At 51.7% G+C, this 25,958-nt stretch overlaps 8 protein-coding genes across 8 annotated transcripts; 3 read left to right on the top strand and 5 right to left on the bottom strand.

Moving 5' to 3' along the window:
* Positions 1-1,091: 1,091 nt before the first annotated feature.
* On the bottom strand, positions 1,092-2,814 carry LRP88_14138 (arylsulfatase; the record flags this gene model as incomplete). The annotated part of the gene is made up of 2 exons (XM_083250488.1): positions 1,092-2,394; positions 2,450-2,814. The coding sequence occupies 2 exons, from the start codon at positions 2,812-2,814 to the stop codon at positions 1,092-1,094; spliced, it is 1,668 nt and encodes a 555-aa protein (XP_083094822.1).
* An 877-nt stretch (positions 2,815-3,691) lies between these two features.
* LRP88_14137 (general substrate transporter) lies at positions 3,692-5,450 on the bottom strand (the record flags this gene model as incomplete). Its single annotated transcript, XM_083250487.1, has 4 exons — positions 3,692-4,235; positions 4,292-4,493; positions 4,544-4,715; positions 4,953-5,450. The coding sequence occupies 4 exons, from the start codon at positions 5,448-5,450 to the stop codon at positions 3,692-3,694; spliced, it is 1,416 nt and encodes a 471-aa protein (XP_083094821.1).
* A 1,383-nt stretch (positions 5,451-6,833) lies between these two features.
* On the bottom strand, positions 6,834-8,530 carry LRP88_14136 (general substrate transporter; the record flags this gene model as incomplete). Its single annotated transcript, XM_083250486.1, has 2 exons — positions 6,834-7,573; positions 7,630-8,530. The coding sequence occupies 2 exons, from the start codon at positions 8,528-8,530 to the stop codon at positions 6,834-6,836; spliced, it is 1,641 nt and encodes a 546-aa protein (XP_083094820.1).
* Positions 8,531-9,496: 966 nt separating this feature from the next.
* LRP88_14135 (uncharacterized protein) lies at positions 9,497-11,740 on the bottom strand (the record flags this gene model as incomplete). The annotated part of the gene is made up of 1 exon (XM_083250485.1): positions 9,497-11,740. The coding sequence occupies one exon, from the start codon at positions 11,738-11,740 to the stop codon at positions 9,497-9,499; it is 2,244 nt and encodes a 747-aa protein (XP_083094819.1).
* Positions 11,741-12,358: 618 nt separating this feature from the next.
* On the top strand, positions 12,359-15,022 carry LRP88_14134 (type I 3-dehydroquinase-domain-containing protein; the record flags this gene model as incomplete). The annotated part of the gene is made up of 1 exon (XM_083250484.1): positions 12,359-15,022. One exon carries the CDS (start codon positions 12,359-12,361, stop codon positions 15,020-15,022), a length of 2,664 nt encoding a protein of 887 aa, XP_083094818.1.
* A 1,857-nt stretch (positions 15,023-16,879) lies between these two features.
* Positions 16,880-20,030, top strand: LRP88_14133 (uncharacterized protein; the record flags this gene model as incomplete). The annotated part of the gene is made up of 6 exons (XM_083250483.1): positions 16,880-17,522; positions 17,570-17,634; positions 17,689-17,914; positions 18,155-19,040; positions 19,091-19,353; positions 19,411-20,030. The coding sequence occupies 6 exons, from the start codon at positions 16,880-16,882 to the stop codon at positions 20,028-20,030; spliced, it is 2,703 nt and encodes a 900-aa protein (XP_083094817.1).
* A 1,056-nt stretch (positions 20,031-21,086) lies between these two features.
* Positions 21,087-22,982, top strand: LRP88_14132 (uncharacterized protein; the record flags this gene model as incomplete). The annotated part of the gene is made up of 5 exons (XM_083250482.1): positions 21,087-21,402; positions 21,461-22,179; positions 22,240-22,668; positions 22,721-22,834; positions 22,890-22,982. The coding sequence occupies 5 exons, from the start codon at positions 21,087-21,089 to the stop codon at positions 22,980-22,982; spliced, it is 1,671 nt and encodes a 556-aa protein (XP_083094816.1).
* A 217-nt stretch (positions 22,983-23,199) lies between these two features.
* On the bottom strand, positions 23,200-23,635 carry LRP88_14131 (uncharacterized protein; the record flags this gene model as incomplete). Its single annotated transcript, XM_083250481.1, has 3 exons — positions 23,200-23,337; positions 23,386-23,423; positions 23,539-23,635. 3 exons carry the CDS (start codon positions 23,633-23,635, stop codon positions 23,200-23,202), a joined length of 273 nt encoding a protein of 90 aa, XP_083094815.1.
* Positions 23,636-25,958: the final 2,323 nt, after the last annotated feature.

Raw genomic sequence — 25,958 nt, 5'->3', positions numbered from 1 at the left:
TTAACACTTCTCAAGCGAACTGGTTTTCGAATTGGGACTACGACCAAGTTCCCTAGAGAACTTCTCATACCCACAGCCCTTCCCGACACCCCCAGAAGGCCTCTTGTCTGATTTCAGTCCAGCCACAGATGGATCATCGGTTGGTCCAGACGAAGAACAACGCCAAGTCGATGAGAGAGGATGGTGCTACTACTTATCAGAGATTTCCATTCGCCGTACCGTTGATGAGACACTCAATCTCTTATATAGGCACGGCGAGGGGTATTGGATGAAGAATCCTTCTCACTTAGTTCGCCAGTACCACGAGTGCGAACAGCAGATAGCTCTGTGGTGAGCACACATATGTATACAATCGGGGCATGACAGACACTAACATATAACTCCAGGAAATATCATCTTCCTTCTGTCGTCCAGTTCGACGACGTACTCCCAGATGAAGAATTCGCCGCGGCCCTGCAAGGCCGCGCATCTCTTTGGCGAGAATACACCCTCCGCCCGATCCTCTACTACGTCCTCCACCATAACCCAGAAGAACCCATTCACCCCGAAGCCGAAGCCCTAGCCGCAAAAGAAATCCAAATCTGTGCCACCATGGTCCATCGCATGGCCTTTCATCGACGACACGGCGGGACATGGCTCATAGCTCGAAAGGCCTTCATGGCTGCCTGCATTATTATTGCTGCCGCGGCTAATTCTCATAGAGTTTCTCCTCCTGATGAGTGGCATACTCTTATTGGGATTGCGATTCAGTCGCTTGAGCGGTGGGCGGGTGAGGCATCGGATCTCCAACAGATGGCGGATATTTTGGTTTTCATGTACCGGGAAACGTGCAGTCAAAGAGGCGAGCTTGACATGATGACTTTGGGGTAATAGGAACTTTCATTTAACAACTAATAATATGATGCTATTCAATGGCCGAGTATTTGTTCTTCAACGAGCGTCGTCGCACATTGTAGTGTAATGCTCAGTGGAGGATATAATATATCTACTATGAGTACTAATGAAGCTGCCTAATGTGAAATAGCACTCGAAAAATCACCAATAACATACCGTCAAAATTTAAAAATATCGATCTTCCAAATCTATTGCGCTCAAATTCGAGTGACAGGAAATTCATGTCCTGGGTCAAACATGCCCGTCTCTGCATAATAAATCTCCCAATGCTTGATCAACCGTTCCAGTATCTCAGGCTGGGCCTCAGCAAGATCATTCAGCTCACCGGGATCATTCTTCATATCGTATAGCTCCCACCTATCCTTTCCTCGAGGTGCGTTCATATACAGCGCCTTCCAATAGCCTTCCCGGATGGCCCGTAGTCCAAAGAGTTCCCAACCTGTGATCTCCTTCTCTTCATCGTGAAACGAGGGTGTTTGGTTCTCCAAGTGGGAAACCCATGATGAACCCCTTGCAGGAACAACTTCTCTGCCCCTGAACTGCTTCCCTGGAGAGGGGACACCAGCCAGGTCAAGAACCGTGGGCAGAATATCCATGACCGTACAGAAGGCATCGGTGTGAGAACCCGTCTTTGCCAAAGGCGGGTATCGAATCAGACAAGGACACCGAATGCCACCTTCTGTGATCCACGTCTTGAAGCCTCTAGAGGGAGCCATTGAAGCACACGCCCACTCAGGTCCATACCAGATGTACGAATCCCCCATGCCCATATTTTCGAGAGAATTGTTGTAGTACTTGTTGATAATCTTTGGAACCGTACCCACGCTGCCCATCATGGGGATAGCTTCTAGCATGGCACCTTCAGCTCCGTTGTCTGACATGAAGAGGATAAACGTGTTGTCGAGTTCGTTGACAGACTCAAGGTAGTCGACTACACGACCGATGTTGGAGTCGATGAGATCAACCATGGCGGCGTAGACTTCCATCTTTCTCGCCGACTCGGCCTGCTCAGATGGAGTCATCTTATCCCATGCCTCGAGCGTCATGGGAGCTGGCTCCACGCCATCGGGAATAAGGCCGAGTTCGACTAGCTTTGCTAGCCTTCGTGTGCGAAGCGCCGCAGGGCCATCATCATAACGCCCCTTGTACTTGTCGATGACCTCGCGTGGTGCCTGAAGGGGCCAGTGAGGGGCAGTAAACGGCAAATACGCAAAGAATGGCTGTTCAGTATTGTCTCGCTCCTTCAAGTAGTCGATCAACTTGTCGGAAAAGGATGTTGTAGAGTAAAAGTCGCTCGGGATATGCTCGGGGTTTTTTCGATCAAGGAACTTGTCGTCTTGCATCCAGAACTTGCCGGCGTTCATGGGCGTGAAGAAGCCGTGTGATGGATCGTCTAATTGGGGCTCGTAGTTGAAGTGGTTGCAGCATCCAGAGAGGAAGACGTAGCTCTTGTCGAAGCCTCTAGAGCAGGGTGCCGTCTCTTTACTTGTACCGAGATGCCTGAAGGGTACATGTCAGCTAAAGCACAATGGTGAGTACCGCATTTTGAACTTACCATTTTCCAGACATGATGGTATGGTAACCAGCATCTTGCAGGATCTCGCTCAGAGCTGCCACCTTGAAGTTGAGATATCCCTCATAACCTTCTTTGCCCTTGTAGGCATCCAAGTTCCTGGCCATGTGCTCCGTCATCTGTCCCAGACCGGCAATGTGGTTATCTGTTCCAGAGAACAGCATGCTCCTTGTCGGTGAACATGCTGAAGCTGTGTGAAAGTTGGTCAACCGCACACCAGTCTGGGAGAGGCGATCGAGAGCTGGAGTAGCAATCTCAGAGCCAAAGCATCCAATGTCGCTGTAGCCCAAGTCATCGGCGACAATGACGAGGAAATTGGGTTGTTTTGAGGTTGGAAGTGAGCCCATGTTGATGTCTGGGGGTATGATACTCTCAAATCTGAGAGAGAACAGAAAGAGCACTGCTGGAGGGATTTGTATTGCTTGAGCTCGGTTGCAGCTAGAGCTCTCAGCCCCATAGCCAAGCTTATTGAGAGTTTAGAAGGACCCTATTCCTTGCTTAGCGTGTATGCCAATCTCACGGACATGACGGGGCAAGACGGAGCAACACTTCCAACCACCGGGCTCCACTTACGTCCGTCTCTCCCCGTCATCTCCGTCTGGGGTTGACAGGGGCACCAACAGACTATCGAAGCGACAAGTGAGCTTTCCTCAGTCACACGGAACTCAGGAGCATTCCTTCACGGCAGAGCAACACGGATGGTACGCCATGTGTCACTCAAAGTTGCAACATCGTGACATTCTTAAGCCAGCCGTGTGGTCTTGCCGACCCTCTCAAGCTACTTACCGATATGCACCCCGCAAAATAGGAGATTGACAGAAAGATTTGATGCGGGGGATCAAAGATCTAGTAATTAGCCTCTTTTCTCCCCGCATCCTATACGGACATGGACACAGAGGGGTGGATCGTCGAGGCAGTCTGGCAGAGAGAGAGAGAGAGAGTTGAGCATAGTGACAGAACCATGCGCTCTCAGTGTAATGCTAACGTTGACCAAATGGCACGAAACACCACAGTCAAGTACTTCGACACAAGGAGACATGCAAAAATTGCTCGGCGGCCTCGGGTAACGACAAAGGTTACGGAAATAAGTATATTCTCAGAGCTATTCTGAGATACAAGAATAGTAACGTTTCAAGACTCATCTCTTGCTCCAAGTCCAGGCTTCTGGCAAGCCCCCCTCCTGCCATCACATCCAGCTCGGATAAGCTATATCGTACCAGAAGCTCACAGGTCCCTTGCCTTCTCCGTTGTGCTAATGTCGGAAGCATTCGCCTTGAGCACCTCAACATTCTCAGAGCCCTCCAAGTCGGAACTGAGCTTCGCAGTGCGGAATTTGCTGATAGGCACGCCTCTAACAAAGAGCTCATCAATCTCCTCCAGAGTCTTGCCTCCACACTCGGGGATGCAGAACCACGAAAACAGCGTCGCCATGAACGCGGTGGTGCCAAAGATGAAGCCAACCTTAGACCCAAGGCCAGCGTGCGACTTGTCAATCAGGTAAGGGATGCTAAAGGCGACCGCCCATTGGATGACAATGTTGAAGACGGAGCCGAGGGCATAGGTCAGATCTCGGAGGCCTGTGGTGGGTATTTCGGCTGCGACGACGTGCGACAGGGGAGCCCAACCAAGCGAGAATCCGAAGGTGAAGAGTGTCACGGTGACAACGATGCCAGTACGGACGCTATGCGAGGGGTTCTCGACAGTGCCAAGGCCTCCCATGGTCATGAGACTGGCCGTCTGGATCAACGCACCAGCGACCAGAAGAGGACTGTTCAAATGATTAGTCTGAGACCCCTGCCATTCAGGGATTGGTGGCAAACTTACACTCTGCCGGTCTTGTCGGTCAGCATCTGGGTGAAAAACACGGTGACGATGCCGACAGAAGAGTTGATGCATGACATGGCGAAAGGGTTCACCGTTCCAAGGCTCTGGATGAAAATGGTACCATACTTGGAACTAAAGTTCTGACCCGTGAGCTGGAGGAAAATGTTGACGCCAACGGTGATGAGAGTGCGCTTGAGATTGGCTGCAAGTGGTCAGCTGGGTCCAAAAGTGCAAGATTGTGGGCGTACTCACTGCCACGGAACAGGTCCATAAAGCTGCCCTTCTTGATAGTAGTGTTAATGGCCTTTTGCATGTCTTCAAACTCAGAGTTGATCTCTTCATCTGTGTAGGCGCCCTGACGAAGGAGCTTGAGAGACTTGAGCGCCTCCTCCTGTCGATCGCGCGTCAACAGCCATCGAGGCGACTGCGTCTGTTAGCACCAGCCCAATCAATTTGATCCAATTGACTTACTTCAGGAATCCACCAAACAGCGACAGCCAGAATGGACGGGATGACAAAGAAGAGGCCGTAGGGGATTTGCCAGGACCCATGTCCCTTAATCTCGCTGGTGCCACGGCAGATGATGGCCATTAGAAGGGTACCGAACTGGACCACCTGTTAGCAGATGCCCACTTTCCAACCTCTGGGGGCGGAGACAAACATATAAGCCGGATTGATAAGTACCAACAACAAATCCACGAGCCTCAGCTGGAACAAGCTCAGACTGGAGTACAGGAACCAGAGCAAGTTCCATGCCGATGTAGACATAAGCAATCGTTCGTCCAGTGATTGCCTGAGTTTGAGTCCTCGACGTGATGAGAATCACAGCCGACAGCAGAGCCCAAAAACACATGACAAACATGGCGATCCGACGGCCAAAGCGTCGGCTGGTAAGATTACCGAAAACAAGACCAAAGACAAAACCAACAAAGTTGACGCTGTTCAACAGAGACAGGAAAACCGTCTCAAGAACATACGTCTTTGTAGCTTCGTCATAGGTGCCGAATTGTCTTTTAAAGGCTGGCATTGCTTGCGTGTTGCTGAACGCACTCTGGTCCATACCAAAGTTGAGCTGCGACAGCGCAATGATGCCGCACGAGTAAAGAAGGCGACCATTGAAGCAGGCAAAGAGCCCACGACTGCGTTTGGTCGAAGACATGATGAACCGAGATGATACTCTAATCGTCAAGAATGACAAGAAGATCTGTCCGACTTGGAGCCCATTACATCGTTGGTCCCAAGATACTCTTATAGATGGAGCGTATGTCGTGCCCAAAAACGCAGGCCTCGCCGTCGTCAGAACTGGACCCAATCACGCAAGGGAGGTCTAGACACAAACGAGCCTGGTGTTTAGTAGAATCCTTGTTTGTTGGAAGCCACCGCTATACAGGTTCTGGGCACGTTCATGGTGTAGGTAGCCAGCTGGAGGCATGTCATGGGAGAGAAACTGCGTCGTCCTAGTAGAAGCGATGGCGTGCTTCAAGGGTCCCCGCAAATTTTTGATCAAAGTGGTTTAGGTTGATGCTTCGGAGACGGGGAGTCACGGCTCCGTGGTTTCCGGACGGACGGAGCGGGTGTGGACGGAGATAGGGAGTGGATCCCGGGCTACGGCGGGGCGCGTCCGTTGCTCCCATGGCTGTGTTGGTGCATGACCTGCCCAAAGATCGCAGCAATCGTTGCATTACGTATATGTCCCGGGATACAATTGGCATTCAATTTGCATAATACTATTCAGCCAACCACCATTTGACATTCACCCTCCACAATGTCTATCTGTCGGTTGTTGAGCCGCACAGAGCAGCCACGCATGTCAAACGCCTCATTCAGCGCTTGCGCATATCATTCTCCAACATTCCATACACTCTTACTCCTATAGGAGAATTGAGCGCGAGTTATCAAATTGCTTCTTGTTGTTCGTCAAGTATCCCCTTCTCGCAAGGACCAAAACTGTGTGTGAGGCATAACTAGAAGCCAGGGACATAATATCTTGCACAACCGTTTGCACAACCGTCTTCATAAAATGCAGTCTTGCATAAGCCGCCAACCAAAAGCATCACGCACAAGTGTGCAGCTAGATGAAGCATCAACATAGCCATTTCACATAGCAAGGTATCCAAGAGCCACACACCCTATCGTTGATTCCCTTTCACTTTTTATAGTGAGTCGAGGAGATCAGAGGCTTATAAAGGAAACAAAAAAGCGGCACCTTCCCAAAAGAGCAACTGCCAAGGACGTCATGAGCTTCAATCCAGTAAGGGCCCTGTAAAGGCATGAGAGAAGACTGCAGCACATAATCAAGCGAAATAACGTTGGAGCTTGGGTTGGAGATCATGGAGTTGTCTCTTGTTGGATATTAAAGTAAAAATGAGCATCATGGCAAAGCCATGTCGCTCGATAAAGGTCAAGAAGATGGCAAAAGTCAGACTTGACTCTGTGTGAAACCAAAATTGTTCAAGTAGATACAAACTACCAATGTAGCTCTGTTTGGAAGTTGCCTAGAGTACAATATCCAAACCCCTTATATACGCCCCCTCATAAAACCTCAAGGCAGCTTGGTCTCAACCTGCTCAGTGCTGCCCTTCTCCTCGTGCAAATCCACACCATCAACGTTCTGTCGGAACTCCTCGTCCCGGAGGCGCAGCTCCTCGAGCACAGTCTTGTTGGCCCTCCAGACGGGCTTGATCTCAAACAGCCTGTCCATGGACTCAAGAGGAATGGTCTTGGTCTCGGGGACGCAGAAGAAGACAAAGAAGATGGAGATGACCATGAGGGAGGCAAAGAACAGGTACACGCCGTAACCCCAAGCGTTGAACATCTGCACTGTGAATCGGGCGATGATAAAGTTCCAGAACCAGTTGTTGGCGGCGGCGTTGGCCTGACCGAGGGATCGGGTGTTTTGGTCAAACATCTCCGAGTTGAGAACCCAAGGAGTACCGTTCCACGAAGGAGTGTAGAACGCCGTGTAAAGGTAGAAGAAGAAGACAGCGGCGATACCTCCAGATGAGAGACTGGTGTCCTCTCCGGCGTCCAGCTTAGCCTCGGTGTTGGCGATCTTGATGTAGGCGCCGATAAAGTACATGCAGAATGCGCCACCGGCGGCACCGATCATGAGAAGGTTTCGGCGACCCATATGGTCGATGAGGACCATCAGCCAGACAAAGGTGAGGACAGTCTTGACAACGCCAAAGATACCGGTTGTGAGGAAGCTCGTGTTTGTACCGGTGATGCCGATGCTCTTGAATACGGTCGGGCTGTAGTAGTTGATGGCGTTGATACCGGAGCCTGAGAAGAATCATATTAGTTACCTGTGTTGAAGCTCGTAATCATGGGACGCTTACCGTTCTGGAAAACAAAGAGAAGACCACCAAGCAAGAATCTCCACTGGACCTTCCTGTCCTTGAGGGCAGCAAAGGGCTTCCAGAAGCCAGCACCAACATCGTTGTGATATCGCTCAATATCGGAATCGATAAAGTTGATCTCCTCAATGATGTAGATATTGTCCTGGCTAAGGTTTCGCATCCAGCAGAGGTTTTCAATGGCCTTGTCGCGACGGCCCTTGGAGAACAGCCATCGGGGAGACTCGGGGATGAAGACAGCGCCGATGAGCAGGAGACCGGCTGGGATGAGCTGGACGGCAAAGGGGATGAGCCAGACCTTCTCGTTGACACCAGGAGAGAAGGGCATGTGCTTGTTGATTCCGTAATTGATCCAGAAACCAACAAGGCCACCAGCCTGCCAGCCGAGCTCGTAAAGACCGACGAGACGACCTCGCACAGCGGGAGGAGCCAGCTCAGAGATGTAGATGGGAGTCATGTTGGAACAACCACCAACTCCGATACCGGCCAAAACTCGTCCACCAATGATCAGACCAAGGCCACGGTCCGCATTGGCACCCAGCATCATGCCAGCACCCAGCATGAAGATGAGGGAGAAGAGGATGAGCGAGTACCGACGACCGAGAAAGTAACTGCTGCCATAGGCGAACAAACTGCCAAAGAAGGCACCGGCCTGGTACACAGAGACAATGTTCTGCTTCAGCAGTGCCAGCTTATCAGCGCTGTAGCTTTCAAAGTCGAACTCATCGACGAATGAAGGCAGCGCAAGGGTAGTGCCGATAAAGGCAGAATCGTAACCGATCGTGCATGCTGCAAATGATGCTGTGGCGGCGCAGGCGTAGACGCGCCAATTGTACACCTCCTTCGGCGTGGGCCGGTCTTCCTTGAGAGTGAGGAGGCCCATGATGAATGACCTGTTATTCCGAAAAACTCAAAGAATGACAGAGGCTGAAGTTGTTGATGAAGGATGAGGTGGCAGTTGCCAGGAGGACTGTGGTGTTGAAGAATTGATCAACGTCCGCTGGGAGGCAAACTTTTATATCGGTTGCAACAGGACAGGGCTCGACCCATATGTCCCCCCTAGCTTCTGGAAATTGTCTGTGCTTCGCTACTAGCCAAAGGGAAAAAAGGACCGCGGCAACTCCATACAACCGTAAACCGCCCCCAGCAGCAGCATCTCCCTCCAGAGTTGGAGATTAATCCGGGGTTTGCGGGGTTGGTTTGTGGGGGATGAACTCGCTTCCGTCGAAGCAGAAGATTCATATTGTCATCAGTTGATTTCTGGGGTGACGAACAGGGTGCCGGGCGTTGCGCAGCGCACAAAGATCTGAGTTGGGGGCGTTGGGGATAAAGGCTTACCCGGTGTGCCACATCCTTGACTCGGTCATCTCTGGGGACTCCGCATTAGAACCACCATGTGGCCGCGGATCTAACCTTGTTTCGCTAGCAACGGGGATGAAGTCTCAGCCCTCGCCTAGTGCTCAATCCCTCGGTCACACGGCTCGGTGTGCTTTGCTGTGCGTGCTGGGATGACTGGTCGGTAGATGAGACCACTCAAGCGTGCGACTCTAGCAAGAGGAGGTGAAAGGGGAGGTGAAAAGCTCGGCAAGGGCATTAGATCGCCTGAATGCGCGGCACCATAATGTCCAAGTCAAAGATTCGTTTCGTCATAATCCAAATCCTCTCCATGTTAAGTACTGTCTTATCAAGCTCGACCTTCAAGAGTCAAGAGACCCAAGACTCAGCTTCTCACTGTACAGTAGCTTCTAGTGTGCTATTCTTCACCTGATGAGCACGGTCACTCGCAGGGTCACCCACGCGATGCTATTGGGACACCGCGGAAATATCGGTTTAATTGTTTTGCATTAATTCATGTACCAAAGTCGCCGTGAAACATCTCGCCCAGGTCGCAGCCGGGCGCAAACCCTAGGTTGGTCATAAACTGGGGGTCCACTTCGATGCTGTCGCCGCAGTCTATGGATCCAAGTTCTTCCAGAATGGCGTCGTAATCTACCAGCTGGCTTGGTATGTGCGAGCTCTGCAGCAGATTCCCTGTATGCCCGCCGTTGACTGGAGGGGACTGGAACGTCAGGTTGGGTGTGACTGGGTAGAGAGACTGTGATGTGCCAGGACTGTTGTCTGAGTTGCCTGCATATCTTTGCCGCTCGTACGACAAGAACTGCTGCTCTTTTTGACGCTGTTGCATCCGGTTAAGTTCATGTTCCAGCTCTCCTGAGGTCAAGGGCGCTGTCTGGCTGGTGTGGTGAGAGGCGGTTGATATCTCATCCAAGAAGACTGGCCCGGCGATTGGGCGGCCGATAGGATCCACCACGCCAATGTTGTTTTGATGCTCTTTAGGCCCATCTATCCCTGAATTGTTGGGTTTCCAGACGTCTGTGAGCGCTTTCAAGGCTGCATCCCACTTGACTTTGTCGTGTTCTTGCATCCGGCTGCTGTGGCCATGATGATGCACGATCTCCATCAAGGTGACAACGATGGGGGGTGTTCCACCGGGTCCAAAGGTCTCAAGACACGATTCGACAACCTCTATCAGGTTCGAGAAGAGTGATGGCCTGTGGCCAGGCACCAAGTCCAAGGTAATGGCCAGGAACATGCCTTGAAGTAGGTAAGCTGACGGAACCGCTGGAGTTGAACCCCCAAAGATGAGCGAGTTGCAGAACGAAAACTGGGCGTCCAGGCTTCTGACAAGGTCTTCAGGGGTGATCCTGCGGGAAGTGGGACTATCATACAGTCTTGCATCCATGCTGGCGGCCCAGAGCCTACAAAAAGCAAATAATTGCTGGAATGTCGGCAGGGGTGACGCCGTTTCCGGCGTTGATTCGTCCCGATGTTCAGATGCCTTGCCAAACCCTGAAACCGGAGCCCATGGCTCGTTCAAGTTCAGCAACTGCACGATGGTCACAGAAGGCAGACTATATCGGATGCCCGAGGTGACCTGGGACTGGCCCAGGCAGAGAGAAGCCAACGAATCCAAGACAAAGCTAGCAGCTAGTATTCTCACTTCGGCGTGGTTTAGAGAAGCCTCGCCACCTTCTTTGACCGGGAACATGTGCGAGTTGGTGGCTCGGCCATGGAGTGCAAGGCGGGACGCTTTGCCAATGAGTAGCCATGCCGACATGGTCTTTTTCTGGCCTAGGAGGACCAGTGACTGAAGGAGGAGGGAAGAAATGTGAGGTATTTCCAGACTCTCGTCGTCGGAGGGTATAAGTTGTCGAGCGATGGAGTAGATTTTGCTCGGTGAGAATCCGTTGTTGTGGAAGGGTTCTGAGGACGCTGCATCTTGGAACGAGGACACGGCAAAGACAGCCCAAAGCTGAGCATGTAGGGCGGATGACCGGTTCGCCTCGAGTGTGAGGCCTTCAGAGGGATAGGCCAAGGCAGTGCTGGTGACCATTTCCCGCTCGACGATCGGGAGCCAGCTGTGAGTGTAACAAAAGTAAATGTCGATGAGCCGCTTCCAATTCGGAGGGAGTGTCAGCTTGGTAGGCACCGGCGGCTCAGCCATGCCGCCAAGTTGGTATGTGTTCGCAGGTAGATCTGCTTGTGAAAGGTTTGCACCTTGAAGTGAAAATCCAGGTGACGATTTCGCCTCGAAGAGGTTGACGTTGGCCGGGCTGATGCTCTCTTCCGTCTCCGAGTCGTCTGCCGAAGTCTCGTTCCGAGGGGTTTTTTCATCCGATAGCATTCGTCCAATGTCTTTATGGACGCGACTCTTGCTCCATCGCCGGTAGAGTCGATGACCAGCCTTGTCCTTGGTGGCCAGGATGCGGGTGCCGTCTGCCCCATCATTCTGTGTAAGTAGACGATGCAGAGCTCCCTCGCAGTCAGGAACCTGCTCAAACAGCCAGGCGAGCGAGAGCTCAATGGTTCGTAGATAACCCGTCTGCACGCCTCTCTTGCGGGAGGCAGGGGTGTACGAGCATGGCCGGTTCTGCGCCGTGCAGGTTCCGCAGTGAGGACGGCCGCCATCGCACTTCTCTCTGGCGGTTCGGCACGCGTCGCAGGCAAGAGAGACTCTCTGTCGTTTGGCGGGAGCGGTACTGGCGGGAGCATTGAGGGAGTCCGCATCGTGTTCGCGTTTCCTCGGCGGCATTGCTTGAGTGTGGAGGTAAGTGGTGGACGAGCTATGAGGCTTGCAGGCGCATGGCGAGGAGAAGGAGTAGGCCGCTGACAGGAAGCTCGTACGATGCTGGCGCCATATCAAAGCAGCACGAGAAGAGGTCCTCAGAGATGCAAGCACCTTGCCATCATCAATCGCATCCTCAGACTCAGAGTTGCAATGCGGGGAGAATCCGGGGTCCTGGGGATATCTCAGAGATGGGTTGGAGATGACGATTCGACTGGAATCATCACGGCGTCATTGGCCGTGACATTAAAAGCGGGGCGGATAAACGCTGACCCGACCAATCACCGCTAGTCTCCCCCAGGATTTCTTTGGTGGGGGGCCATTTCGTCTGTTCTCTCTTGTCCTCCGACTCGACTCCCACGGCGGTCTCCGGCATATTCTGCGTCTACATGTGACGATAATCGCTGTTTCTCGCCCTCTGGACCCTCTTCTGCACGCCTCTAAAGACTCGGGTGGCCCGAGACCACAGCTAATCCCATCGTTATGGCTCTTTCATCTTGCCGCTCTGCTTGACGGAACAGGAACCGACCAGAGATGGCAGGCGTCAAGAGGTCCCTCGGGGCCATGCTGGGCCATGAGGAGATCATGCTACGATCGAATGGCTTTGGGAAGATCAGGGATCATGGTCATGGCATCTCCAGCCGCAACAGCGAGGCCCAAACCGAACAGACACCGACACTCACGCTGGCCGAAACGCTTCATTCCCAGTCCCGGAACAGTTCCCGGTCTCAATCCCAATCGCAACCGCCCTCGACTCGACCAGAACAGCAAGATGCAGTCACTCGCACACCATCACCGACCTTTCCTCCATTGACTGGGGAAGTCCCCGAGTTCGCCCCAGATGCATCAATGCTTCTGGCTGGCATCCGCGGCGCCGGAAAGTCTACATTGGCCATCATGGCATCGTCCGCCATGGATCGCAAAGTGATAGACCTTGAGACAGCTTTCCAGAAGACTTCGGGGCTCTCAAGTGCCGCTTACAAGGCCGAGCATGGCTCAGCTGCATGCTACAAGCACCAAGCCAAGGTCCTACAGAATGCGCTGGACCGTCATCGCACCGGTTGCATCCTCGTTTGCTCCTGGATGGAGAGTCGTATACAAAACCTCTTGAGGGAATTCGCCGCCACCCATCCTGTTATTCACATTGTACGCGACGCCGATGCCATTCAGAACCACCTCAAGTTCCGCGACAAGGCCAAGATCCGGAACCTTCTCAATGTCAGCAACGCCATCTTCAGGACATGCACCAACTTTGAGTTCTTTAATGTCTCAGAGAAGCCAACCAGGTCATCTCTCACCCGGATATTTCTCACTCAAAGAACTCCTGCTCCATATCTGACCCTGAAGCACGTCGAGAGACATTTCCTTAAGTTCCTCTCGCTCATCTACCCAGCCGGTACAATCCCGTTCATGGACTCGGCGTTCCCCTTGGCAAGGATCCCACCAGAGGAACGGCGATTTACCTATGCTACCTCAATTCCTCTCTCAGATGTTTTGAACGACTCTGTGGACATCGAGGAGCACGTCGCTGGAGCAGATGTGGTTCAGATTGTGGTGCATGACCTGGCTGATCACGCAGAAGCAGGCACTCTCACAGCTGAAACCAGCAGTCAACTGCTTGCCGACATCACAAAAGGCATAGGGGTTGTCAGAAGAAGCACGATTTTACCCATAATACTGCACCTATTCCTCCCCCATACAGCAAGCGAGGATGTCGTTCGTGTCTACTTGGATCTCATACACCACACCCTTCGTCTCGCCCCAGAGATGATGACCGTTGACCTACGACTCGAGGACTCGCACATTTCTCGAATATTGACGGTCCGAAAAAGGACAAAAATCATTGGAAACGCTTTCATCATCACAGATCCCCCATCCTGGGAGTCTCCAATGTGGATGAACTGGTACAAAAAGGCCAATACCTTGGGTTGCCACTTGGCCAGGCTGATTCGCCCAGCCGCAAACGTCGAGGACAACTTCCGTATCAATCACCTGAGGTCGTCTGTCGATGCTTTACAAGGACCCAAGATTCCCTTGATCGCCTACAATTCTGGACCTCTGGGTCGCAATTCCGCAGCCTTCAATCGCATCCTCACAGTTGTTCGCCCAGATTCATTAGAGCGGGTGAACCCGAAGCCACCGATCACTCCCTGCATCACGGCGGTGGGTGCGACGAAGGCTCTTTTCTCGTCATTCATCTACAATGAGATGAAACTGTACGTCTTTGGAACCAACGTCAGCTATAGCTTGTCACCAGCCATGCACACTTGTGCATTGAAGGCATGTGGAGTCCCCCATACCTACGAACCAGTCTCCTGTGCCTCTCTACGGGGAATACGGCATTTGATCGAAGACTCGAATTTTGGGGGCGCTTCAATTGGTCTCCCCTTCAAGGTTGAGATCATCACACTGACACATTCGTTGAGCAACCACGCTCGGGCGATTGGGGCTGTCAACACTCTTATCCCGATCCGCTCGCTGAACGAGGATGGCTCGATACCAACAGGAGCGGCCTTTTTCGACAGTGTCAATCAGTCTGGGCCTATCAAGGCCCTCTACGGCGAAAACACGGATTGGATCGGAATTCGAGCGTGTATCCGCCGCGGTCTTTCACCTGCAAATGCTGTTGTCGCAAGCACTTGCGGTCTCGTCATTGGAGCAGGCGGAATGGCGCGGGCCACAATATACGCAATGCTTCAAGTCGGCATTAAAAACATTGTCGTCTACAATCGCACACCTCAAAACGCTCAGAAGATGGTGTCGCACTTTACAGAGCTCCTTCAAAGGAAGGACTTTAAGCTTCTCAGCGCTGGGAGCGAAGGGGCCCAGTTCCACGTCATTGAATCGCTTGAAGATGCTTGGCCTGCCGATGTCCGCCTACCTACAGTAGTTGTTTCGTGCATCCCAACGCATCGCATTGGAAATGTGCCTGCACCAGACTTGACACTTCCGGATGAGTGGCTAGGAAGCCGTACGGGAGGCGTCGCAATTGACCTTGGATACAAGACGTTAGATACGCCATTCTTGGCTCAGTTCAGAAAGGAGTCATCTCGAGGATGGGTCAGCATGGATGGTCTCGACATGCTGCCTGAGCAAGGCTTTGCTCAATTTGAGTTATTCACGGGTCGAAGAGCGCCGAGGAGGATCATGAGGCGAGAGGTTTTTCAGGCATACCCTGCTGGGGAGGGCAAGTCGAACTTTGAAGAATTGGGGCCCAGGCTACAGTCGCTTGATGAGCAAGAAGCATAATTATGAGCGATGAATGATCAATCTATTCTGTGGTGCCCTACCAAGGCTTGATGGTCGCTTTTCTTTTCCCATGAGGTTGATGAATGTTTCTTGACTAACAGCTTCAGTTAAAAGTGTGACGCGGTTGGACCGCGTTCTGGCTTCAAGATGCCTTGGGCGTTTCTCAGAGCTGGTGCCGAAGTCGGCCCCGCCTACCCTACACCATAACATTTCCAGCACGTTGGCACCAAATTCCTTACTGGGCGCTGTTAAATCTACTCCTTTTCTCGATTCTGTGTCACATTATACACTTTGGGTATCAGGTAATAATAGAATATCCTCTTTCAGTGAGTAGGCGGTGGTGTGTGACCTCTAAATTCTCCTAGAACACAATCCTCTCTACTTAAAATCCATCTCTAAAACCTTCAGCCACGAACAGCAAGGGGCACAGGACCCTAGGTGTATATATTCAGCGTAAAATTCAGTATTATATGTGGCCAATAGCCTCTATGCCAGCCCATATCAAATCAAATGCCTTTAACTCCTTGCCTGCTTGTTTTTGCCCTCTTCTACCCAAACATGATTGAAAACAACGGACGGGTCCACTGGTCTGGTCCATCGCGACTTGCACCTGACCCGCCAATTCAGCCCTGCGCACAGCCACTCATCCCCACTTAGCATTTGCACTTGAGAGGCTTGCTGGGAGCGAGTTGATGAATGACGTCTGTAACAGAAGCAGGCTCTGTAAGAAAACGCAATACGGCCGGTGAAAGCTTGGATGCAGGCGCCCGCGTTGTGCTGGCACAGTCACCGCTACTCGCCTTCAGTCAGAAGCGCTTGGTAAGTGGTAGGAAAATGAGACAAACCTGGCGACTGAGGCGCAGGAACCGCAGCTGGGAACCATTGAGGCGGTTGCAGGTTGGGTGGGCATTGTGACGCGCGACGGGATAGGATGCAGATTGTTCTTGGTCTGAGCTGTCACTTTGATGAATTGAATTGAATTGACTTGTTTGTTTCGATGAATGGATTGTTTCCTTCCAATTGCACTCTACCGTCTATTTTATACTGGCCTCTCTGCTTTACGCATGACTGCAATCTCTGTTCTGCGCAAACGCTGGGATATACTATCCAGATATCGTGAAGATGGCATTCCCAATTTTACAGATAATCGAGTTTTGCAGCCATGGCGTTGCTCATTCTGTCAAATGTCGAGATTTGCGCTGTGGTGGTTCTGCGAGCTCTGGTTCTGCGCAACGCGCAAAACCGGACACCCCTGTCGCGCATTGTTAGCTGCAGACGGTAGGCGGTTTCAGGGGGCGCAGGCTGCCGTTTGCTGCGAGTGGACGCGGGAGCCCACCAAGATCAATCCACGATCTGATTGAGAGTTTTGTTTCTTTGTCCAAGCAAAGAATTGTGACAAAGTAAATATTCTACAAGACCTCAAAGTCTATAGTTCTCTTGTGTTGCCTATTTTCCCGAGAGCGCCTACACACAATAGGACTCCGTCAAGGCATCATGAATTAGGTCGTAAAATTGGCTGCCTCTTCCTAAATTTAGGCAGATGGCAGGGCTGAAAATGTCAAGCAGGGGTCTGACGCATCTGATCTGGCGGCTGATGGATGGTTCGCAAAGGCAAGTGCGCCTGGCAGGTGGTCATCCCATGTCGGCCTCCGATGGAAATGATGGAATGTGTGCGTGGCTGACAGCATCAGTCTGCGTCCAGCCGCCCGGGTCCTGCTCGTGAATTCTCCTTCATCCTCTTCAAGTCTCGCCATTGTTCGACTTATAGTTTGCGGCGAACAATTACGCGCAGCCACACCTCCGCCCAGCCCAGCGAAGCGCAAAACGTCAAAGAGGCGCAAAAAGCATACGTCCACTATGCCTATCCCCAGTGCCGCTGACCGCCGGTCGGTCCAGCAACTTGCGCAGTGCGAGTCCAAGACGCCGCCTCGATCCTTTAGGGGCCGCATCAAGGACAAAGGAATCAAATACCTTCACCAGTTTAAGCCTCCCGGTTTATTCCACTCATACACCAGGGAGTTGGGCATGGTGCGCTGGATGTCGGATCCCCTCAAAGAAAAGGTGGCTGGCTTCCGTCGAGAGGTCGCTACTGTTCCCGATGAAGAGGACCGACTTGCGAAACTAGATGCAAAGCTGCTTCAAGACCCCCCTCCCGAGTACCAGGCCACAAACGTTACACAAGGGCAGCAAACCCTTCCTCAACCTAGGTCCGAGCGACCGTTGTCCCTCGGGCTACAACAGACAGAGAGCATGCCCCTTAGGGCTGAGACACCAACAAAAAAGACACAAAGCATCTGGCAATTGCCTGACAGGCTAAAGGAATACACGACATCGATAAGGAGCGTCGCACGCCGTGAGCGGAGAGTCACGTCGGCTCCAGTTGGTCCCTTCTCATACAACCCAGGATCGACTGACCTCGCGGGAATTGGCACTCAATACGGATCTGCAAACAAATCGACCACGGCGCTGCAGTCCGATGCAAACGACTTGGAAATGTCAAGTAAGTGTGTCTGTGCCTTGCCTTGTTGCTCTTGCTGACCCCGTTAGATTCACGACCTAACACTCCAGACAATATCCAAGACGACAGCGAAGAACCAGCTGAAGACCTATATGTGAGTAACTCGCATACAAGAAGTGATTTACCATGTCCACTGACAGTTCAATAGAGCCACCCACAAACATCCACAAACTCCTTTCAACCACTCTCGGTAGCAAGCGGTCCATGCGACAGTGGCTTCTTCTCGGCCACTACAGACAACCCCTCAGAGCGCGACCTACCCATACGAAGAGCGTCCAACGACACCGTCCCAACCTCTATCGCGGAGTCTATCTTTAGCTGGACCAGGCCTTCGTCTACCATCTCGTCAGCGACTAGCAACTGGGATGTCCTTGGTAGGACTAGCTCACAAGTTACGCGAGCTTCTGTGTCGAGGAAGCACCCATACATGATGCCTTCTTCCTCCGTCAATAATAGTCGAGACTCACACCGCCTTAATCGAGAACACGACCTGGAAGACTATCCTCTTCCCATTATCCCCGTGCAAAGATCCAACACTGCGACTCCCCCGCGCCCAATCTCTTCCTGGATAGCTTGTCTGGATCATTCAGTGTCAGATCAAGTCACCGCCGCAGGTTGGGTGGCCCAACAACGTCGCATCCACAAGAATCGCATGCCTGAGTTGTACAAAGAGGGTGTTTCGATTGACGAGGAGCCTGAAGACCTCCCAGACCCTGATGAGTACCCAGAGGACAAGATCGAGACTGCCAGCAAGTCAGGTTTGAGCACCATCGACGAACAGGGCTCGGAGGCTGGATGTTCCCATCACGAGGTGGTTTCCATGCGACCGCAAAGTTCGAGCGAACACACCGACAATGGATACCTCTCGATCCCGCGAAACGGGCCAGTCCGAGACACGGCGTCATCTCCAGAGACCGATAACATGACATCTATAGCCTCCATCTGTTCCAGAGACCCGATGGACCAGGATACTCCCGGTACCTCTGTTGCAGACCACCCTGAACTGGAACGTCTGGATGAGCTTGACTCGAGCGATGCGGACGAGTCCATGTCAGAGGTTTCTCACGAGACGGATGAGTCTTTCCATGAGGCCTTTGATGCGACATCACTGGATCCTGCCCTTTTGGCGGCCGCAGTTACATTGAAGGACCGCATCGCATCGCTTGTACTGGCCAAGGTCATCGAGTGGGTAAGATCATGTTCGCCGGGACAGTCCTCTGGTAACGACTCACCCGACTTTGGTGGTGGCGGGAATGGCGATGGTGGTGGGGGGGGATCAGGTGGCCGCGGTGGTGCCGGAAAGAAGAGAGGACGCGAAGACGGCGACGGAGCAACCGGCCCCGGTAGAGGAAACGACGGTGATAAGGACAAACGCCGAAAGACAGAGATCACGCCGGCAGAACTGGTCCCGAACCTCGCTTGTCCGTTCGTGAAGGGGTATCCCAACAAGAAGTGGCCATGTTGTGAGAAGAAGGGCTGGCCAAGTGTCCACCGGATCAAGTACGTCTAATCATTTGAAAGCATCTCGAGCCTGGCTAATTGTTGAACAGGGAGCACATTTACCGGAGACACAAGGTCCCGATCCACTGCGACAGGTGCTTCAGCACATTTACGACCGAAAAGTTGCTGAAGGATCATCGCCGCGAAGCCGTCCCCTGCAAAGTCAACGAACCTTGCGAGATGCTGGGGATTGACGCTGAGATGAAGGAGCGCCTCAAGTGCAGAAAAGGAATAAAGAACGCGACGGAAGAGGCGAAATGGGAGCACATGTACAAGATCCTCTTCCCCGACGCCGAGAGCATACCGTCTCCTTGTAAGTTGGGCTACACGATAGCACATCCCGTGATTTTGAGTGTTAATACATCCCCAGATTGCGGTTTGCAAATGTTGGAAGCCCCGATGCCTCCCGAAGTTCGAGCACAGTATCGGAGCTTCATCCGTCGAGAGATTCCCGACCGTGTCATTCGTGAACTGAGCGACCGGCTCCGCAGCATGCCCGAGATCAAGTCCAACCCTCAGTTGGATGAGAGGAGGCTTTCTGAGATGATATCCACATCGGTCTGGGACGCCTTCGATACTGTGATGCCGAGTATGACATCGCAAACTGGCCTGCCCACCAGTCAATCTACGCCCGACATTGATGCTGCAACACCCGAGGACCAGACTCAAGGGCTACCAACTTCAACGCAAACTCGAGAGCCAGATACTGCAGAAGTATCGTTCAGCTCCTTGCCTGGCTCAGCCGGCAGCTCGGCCGTCCACTCGTCTCAAGCCCATTCTACAGATCAACTGGGCACACAGCCAATGGTCTTCGGAGCAGCGATAATGAGCGGCGGCTCATCCTTACAATTTCCTCAGCCAACCGAGTATACACCGATACCGTCGCAATTTGACAGCTTCACGGAGTTCATGGGATATGACTTTGATCCTGACAATTTGTTGCCTCAAGATCCGTTTGGGGGCGCAACCACTCGCTTACAGCCGTCATGATCAAGGTGTTTCATGAAGGAATTTGTATTAAATTAGAGCCCAGGGTGCGTCAGTTGGCTTTGTTCTGGGCGTGGAGTCGGTTTGGAGGTTTGGAGGTCGGTGGTATTTGCTGGATGCCGTATACCCAGGTAACGAAGGATGAGGATCAAGCAGGCACTCGTGATATTTAGCGCTATATGCATTCAAACGATCTTGTTGACTGCTTGCCACGAATTAATACAAATTGTTCAATTTGCCTGGTCTAGTCCCACTGAATACGTAGGTGTTGGCCTGAAAGGTGATTAAGTGAGCGGAATACATGGGCGCCTTGGAGAAGGCCCGCACAGGCTGGCAAAGTGGCGAAATCACCGATGGTCACTCCATTGCGTAGCCAAGTTTGCACGCTATAAATTTGGTGGTAGTGATTCACCGCATGCTTCCTGCAAACAATGGAACAGCCTCCAAACAAACAGAGTGGTGGTGAATATGGACGCTGCAAAACTGCAGCGTGCTTTGACAGTGCGCGGGCAATGATCACTGCAGGGGACCCACTGTGCCCATGGTGACGGGACCGTTGAGATGCCCCAGAGCTGTTGAAAGAGTGTTTACCTTCAACATCTCCCTCCAACCTCGGCGATTCTGCCTTCTTGTGCCTGTCCAATGTTGCCCTGCGCTCTTTGCGGCAGATGGCTCAAAAAGTCCGACAAGTCCACATGGATGAGAGAGTACAGGGCCAGTACGTACATCCCCTCTCGGTTCGCTGCTCATGGAACTAACATTATCTGTCCAGTATATGCGTCGGGTGCCAACATTTGCGAAGTCACGCTTTCCGGCGTTGGCAGATTCGAGGGTTCTGGCAGAAAATACCTACCGGCGGAATCCCACAGGCGATACGACGATGCGGACTTCAACGAGAATGCACGCGTGGAGTTTCGGTACAGATTCCACAAAGGCGGACCGGGGCAGGGCGACTCACCTCCTCGGGTCTGGGGATTTGTCTTCCATACGGCTTGTTGGGAGATCATCACGATCCTTTTCTAGCCTGATGTTCAACTCATCTTTTCACTGTGCTTCTCCATGCCGATCCATGGCGAAACAATCCTCGACTGGGGCCATGAATATGGAGGAATAGTTGTCGGAATACCTTACGACGAGAGCCCTCCCCTGCTGACCTACATCTCACGTCCGTCTATTCCTGGTTACGGCAGAGATCCCTACACGGTGTATTCCATTCAAAGACTGTTCAACTCGGCGAACATCCCGAAGCACATGCTCATCGACATCCCGGCCCGAGGCAGTCCAGTCAACCCGGATGGAGATGTGTTTCGCCGTCTACCAAATGAGCTCCTGCAAGCTATCCTCGTCGAGCTTCGTGAAGACGTCGGAAGCCTACGTCAAGCGTCACCCATCTTCGCCAGCTTACATCTGTCAGAACCCTTTTGGGCCTCTAGGTTCTGGCGAGAACACGAATTCCACCATATCTTCGAAACCCTGCGATCCCGCCCCGACTCCTGGGAGAAGCTCTACCTGGGAGAAGCTCTACCTGGCACTGCGATATATGGAGCCGCGACTGGCTGACCGGAAGCGCATTTGGAATCTGGCTTTGGAACTGGAGAGTCTGCAGAACCAGGTATCTGGCACAGCCTGCAAAGGGGCTCGTCTTCTGACAGCTTTCGACACATCCAAGAATGGACGGATAAAGAAGAATGAGCATACACACGACTGGAGAAAACTCGACTGGCACACTGCTGGTATCAATTTCTGCACAGAGTATGAGCTATTCTATGTGGGGTGTAGGCCTTGGTTTGCTCGGATTCTCCGTTTCCGACCACGTCTCCGCGTTCGCCACCTCTGGGTGTCGTTTGTCTGCATGAGCGGCCGTTCCTTTGTCTCGGGCTTCCGGTTCGTCAAGCCAAATGGGAAAATCAACTGTCTGGGCTACATCAACACCGACCAAGAGGTCAAGATTTGCTTTTCGGATGGTCGACATGAATCCCCATACACCATCTCGGGGTGGCAGTTGGCCGTGGAAAGACAAGGATTCAGAGCCGTTGCTGTGCTGACTGCTGACGGTACCATGTCCTGCTGGGCAGGTGAGCCGGACGACGTCCCCAGATGGCGCTTGAGAGGACTAGGAAAACGGATATCAGCTGTCAAGGCGGAATTTGATGTGAGTTGAGCCTTTTTCTATGACTCAACTTGGCTGAGACTCACCACTCTTTACCCTTAGGCGCTCAAACTCGTCTCCCTGAGCAGAAACGTTCCGGGGAGTGAACGCATCGTTGACGGACGTTTTGATCCCGAGGAATATGCCTGGAAGCCCGACATACCACCCGACCATATTTTTCTCGGCCATCCGGATGACCCTGTCACCGACGGTGTAATACCATATCCCTTGGAAACCATCATGTTTGGTGGCCCACGCGGAGAACTCCTCCCCCAACTCACCGAGATTGTCTTCTATGAGAGCTGTCGGTGCATGCTCCGCATCGAGTTTCTATACACAGACCCGTCAAAGAACATGTTCATTGGGGATGCGGATTACGAGTTTAAGGCGTATGACAGTCCCAAACGCTCAATAATGATCGATGGGCCTGGTGGAGAGAGGATAGTGGACGCGAAGATGGGTGATGAAGGCCAACGGAACGATGTCCTACTAGTATGTATTTCCCAGTATGATTCATAACAGATACTTGGCTAATCATCGATAGCTTCAAACAAACCGCGGACGGGAGTTCCTGTTGGGCGATCCGAGGGATGGGCCATTTGAGCGGTGGGATTCACTTGCTCCTGGTTCCCTCGTCATTGGCCTTTTCCACATAGACGTAAGTTCTGTGATGCCCTCCCCCTTTGCATCTTGATCTTAATTATTCCCTGCAGAGAACTCCTATTGTTCGTATAGGAGTCATGTCCATCAACCCCGAAACCAGCGGCAACCAGAGTGAAGCCAAGGAAGCCCATGAAGGGGACTGATCGATCATTGGTCCTGGTGATAGAGACACAGAGGCACCTTTTTGAAAGTTGGCGATGGAACATGGAAGTCACTCTGGACGCAAACAACATGACACCCAAGGACGGAGGCAAACTGAGCAACGGTTCTTAATAGACTGGCAGCTACTTGTGAGATAGATTTGATAGTGTAGGAGTCCAGTCGCCCTTGAAATACATTTGTACGGAGCATGTGCATTGTTCACACAACACGTTCCGTGTAGCTTACCCACTGGGCGTCGGGACCGCTGTTGGCTGGTCCGACGTCTGAGCCGGTGGCCCAGTGGGCGTAGCAGTAGGCGGCAAAGCCGTGGTCGAGATGAAGTGACAGACGCAAGTACTAATAAGTGTCAGAATAAACGATGCTGAAAGGGCCTAGACGACATACGGAGCGCAGGACCAAAAGTCGGCATTCTTGCTGGCGCACTTGGGGAATGGTTAGTAACCAAGTCATAGGAGAAGGGCTTGGGCCATACATCAATCTGACACTTTTTCTTGCCTCCGGGATGCAAACAAGGAGACTCAGGGGGATGATCTTGACGAGCGAAGAGGAGGCCTGCAGCAGGGAGCCCGGGGACTGCGATGGCCTGCACGGAGGCAACAGAGAGCCCCGCGACAATGATTCCAAAGAGCTGCATAGTTGAAATGAGTGTATAGAAGTGGATATTGGTGTAATGAGTGCGAGGGTGTAGTTGTCTGGATCGACTTGAGACTTGCTTGATGGAGGTATTTGGAGAGAAACCTGGTCTTTTATAGTCGTGGAGTAGTCCTACTGAACAGAAAAAAGGACTGTAACTTTCATGTGACTGAGATTGTCTCCCTTCGAGCGAGGTGTTTAATTATTGCGACCCCTTTCGTTTTCGCTGTGCGCTTGTGTCCGTCTTGAGAGGAGCTGGTGCTGTATTACACGACGCCGTAAATGAAGCTCTCCGTCTGAGAGTCTAAGCAAGATACGCTCGTCCGAATTGTCTCCGTTAGATAAGTTTAAGACATGACTCTTAATCACCCCCTCTAGGAGCACATGCTTGGCCGTGATGTGCCTCCCTGTAAACTCTAATATGTATACAGGATGCGAGTGCATCTTGTACTTGAAAGAAATGAGCCGTTGAACTTGACTCATAGCATCTCCAATGCCGTGAAACTCAGGGGCGGGGAAACGGTGCGATCCGCGACATTGTTATTAGCATCGGTACGCAGGGCAAGACATGTTCTCACATTCCACCCTCTGCTGGGGCTGAGTACCGACATTCTTTCATCTTCAGCTCGAGTGCGCCATGTCTAGGTCCTACTTCGCATGTGTTTGAGGAACTCCGGCTCTCGAAACGCCACTCCAGCGCCATGTCTTAGTGGTTATCTCGAACAGTTAAGGGATTGGTGACGTTACTCCGAGAGCCGAGCCTCTTGTTGCGCACTTGGCTTGGGCACTGTGAATTCTTCATCGCCGTTTTAGGACGACCAAAGCTTCTATGCCTTTAATAAGTGAAAAGGACTGTTGTTGATCATGCTATCTAACTCTACCGGCCATGACGCGCTTTAAGAATTGAGTGACCAGACTCACGCAAAGTAAAGTAGCTCGCCGCCTCAGACATTCTGGTTTCCCTTGCTATTGAAGCATGGCGTTTGTAAAAAGTAATGCTTCAAGACACGAGGAATGTCCCACGAGAGCTATAGGCTTGAGCCCGACCAATCCAGTGGCTTGTTGCGAAGCACAACATGCCTGAATTTCCAAGACATTTGAAGCTGATTATGTCTAGATTTCGCATATGAGCTGAAAACCCAACCTGGCGCTTGAGCTTTACAATGTAATTCACATGGAAAAGCACCTCTCTGGTGAGGGAAAGCCTGGTGGCTTGGGCTGGGAATGAACCATTCTTGCTCCATGATGCACGGGTGGAACTTGGTATAGACATGAAAATGCTCAATAGTTACGAATCAATGAAGTCATTAGACATTGATCAAAGAGAAGTGCCGCATGAAAAGAAATGCGAAATTGCAATCACATGAAATGAAAATGCGCTGACTGAGAGGTATTGGTGATGGGTGCCCTGTCTCTGCTCCCCTTGTTATCAATATTCTTTATTCTATTTCCAAACTTTTTTCATGTGTAGTGAATGCTATTAAGCTAAAAAGGGAAAATAATTATGCTTCGTTAAGGCTAAGTTATGTGATGCTGAAGTTGTCGAGCAATTCCTATGACATGAACAGTGAAGAAGGGAAAACATCAAGCAAACCTCTTTCCGTTTGATGACGTCCTTGGCTCCGTTGAGATGTCAAACAACTGATTTCTCTTCTCCCATTGTTCCTAGGATGAGCACAAGTTCGGAGAGTCGGCAAACGTTAGGGTTTATGGTCAGCATGGCGCAACTCCCCGGCATCGAATCCTCGCTACAATGGTTGCTCAACAACCATCATCTTCCGTAGTATAGTGGTCAGTATGCAAGCTTGTCAAAAAAACAAGTTGGCCCTTTTCTGGTTACCCGCGTAGCGGGCAAGCAGAAAGAGTAATAATATTATATATTATATAGTGTTTGGGGTTGGGGCGTGAAAAAGGGGGTATTAATCACAGCATAATAAACTTCAATCTTTAATCAAGATAATTTCTCTAATAATCAACTGTACAATGAACTCATAATAACCCTTCCCTCGACCCCAAGTGTGTGACCGACCAATGATTATCGAGATATGATAGCAAATAAAGCAAAGAGGATAGTGTCGAGGACAATATCGGGGATAATTTCGATGAGAAAGTTAAGAAAATAGCGCTGGACAGCGTCGAAGACGGCGCCGTGAAGACAGCATGACCAAGAGGTAATGATTGTCGAGAGATAATGAACATCGAGATAGAATATCAATAAAAGCAAAAATGATATCGTCGGGCATAATTTGAAGAATAACGTCGAGGAGAGAGCGATGGACAGCATCGAGGACAACGGCGTGGACATAGCGACAGTCAGCTCCACA

This window comes from Fusarium phalaenopsidis (genome assembly GCF_050370095.1).
Source record: "Fusarium phalaenopsidis strain FUZ10S chromosome Unknown contig_32332, whole genome shotgun sequence".
NCBI lineage: Eukaryota > Fungi > Ascomycota > Sordariomycetes > Hypocreales > Nectriaceae > Fusarium > Fusarium phalaenopsidis.
This window is presented reverse-complemented; position numbering and strand designations above follow the sequence as displayed.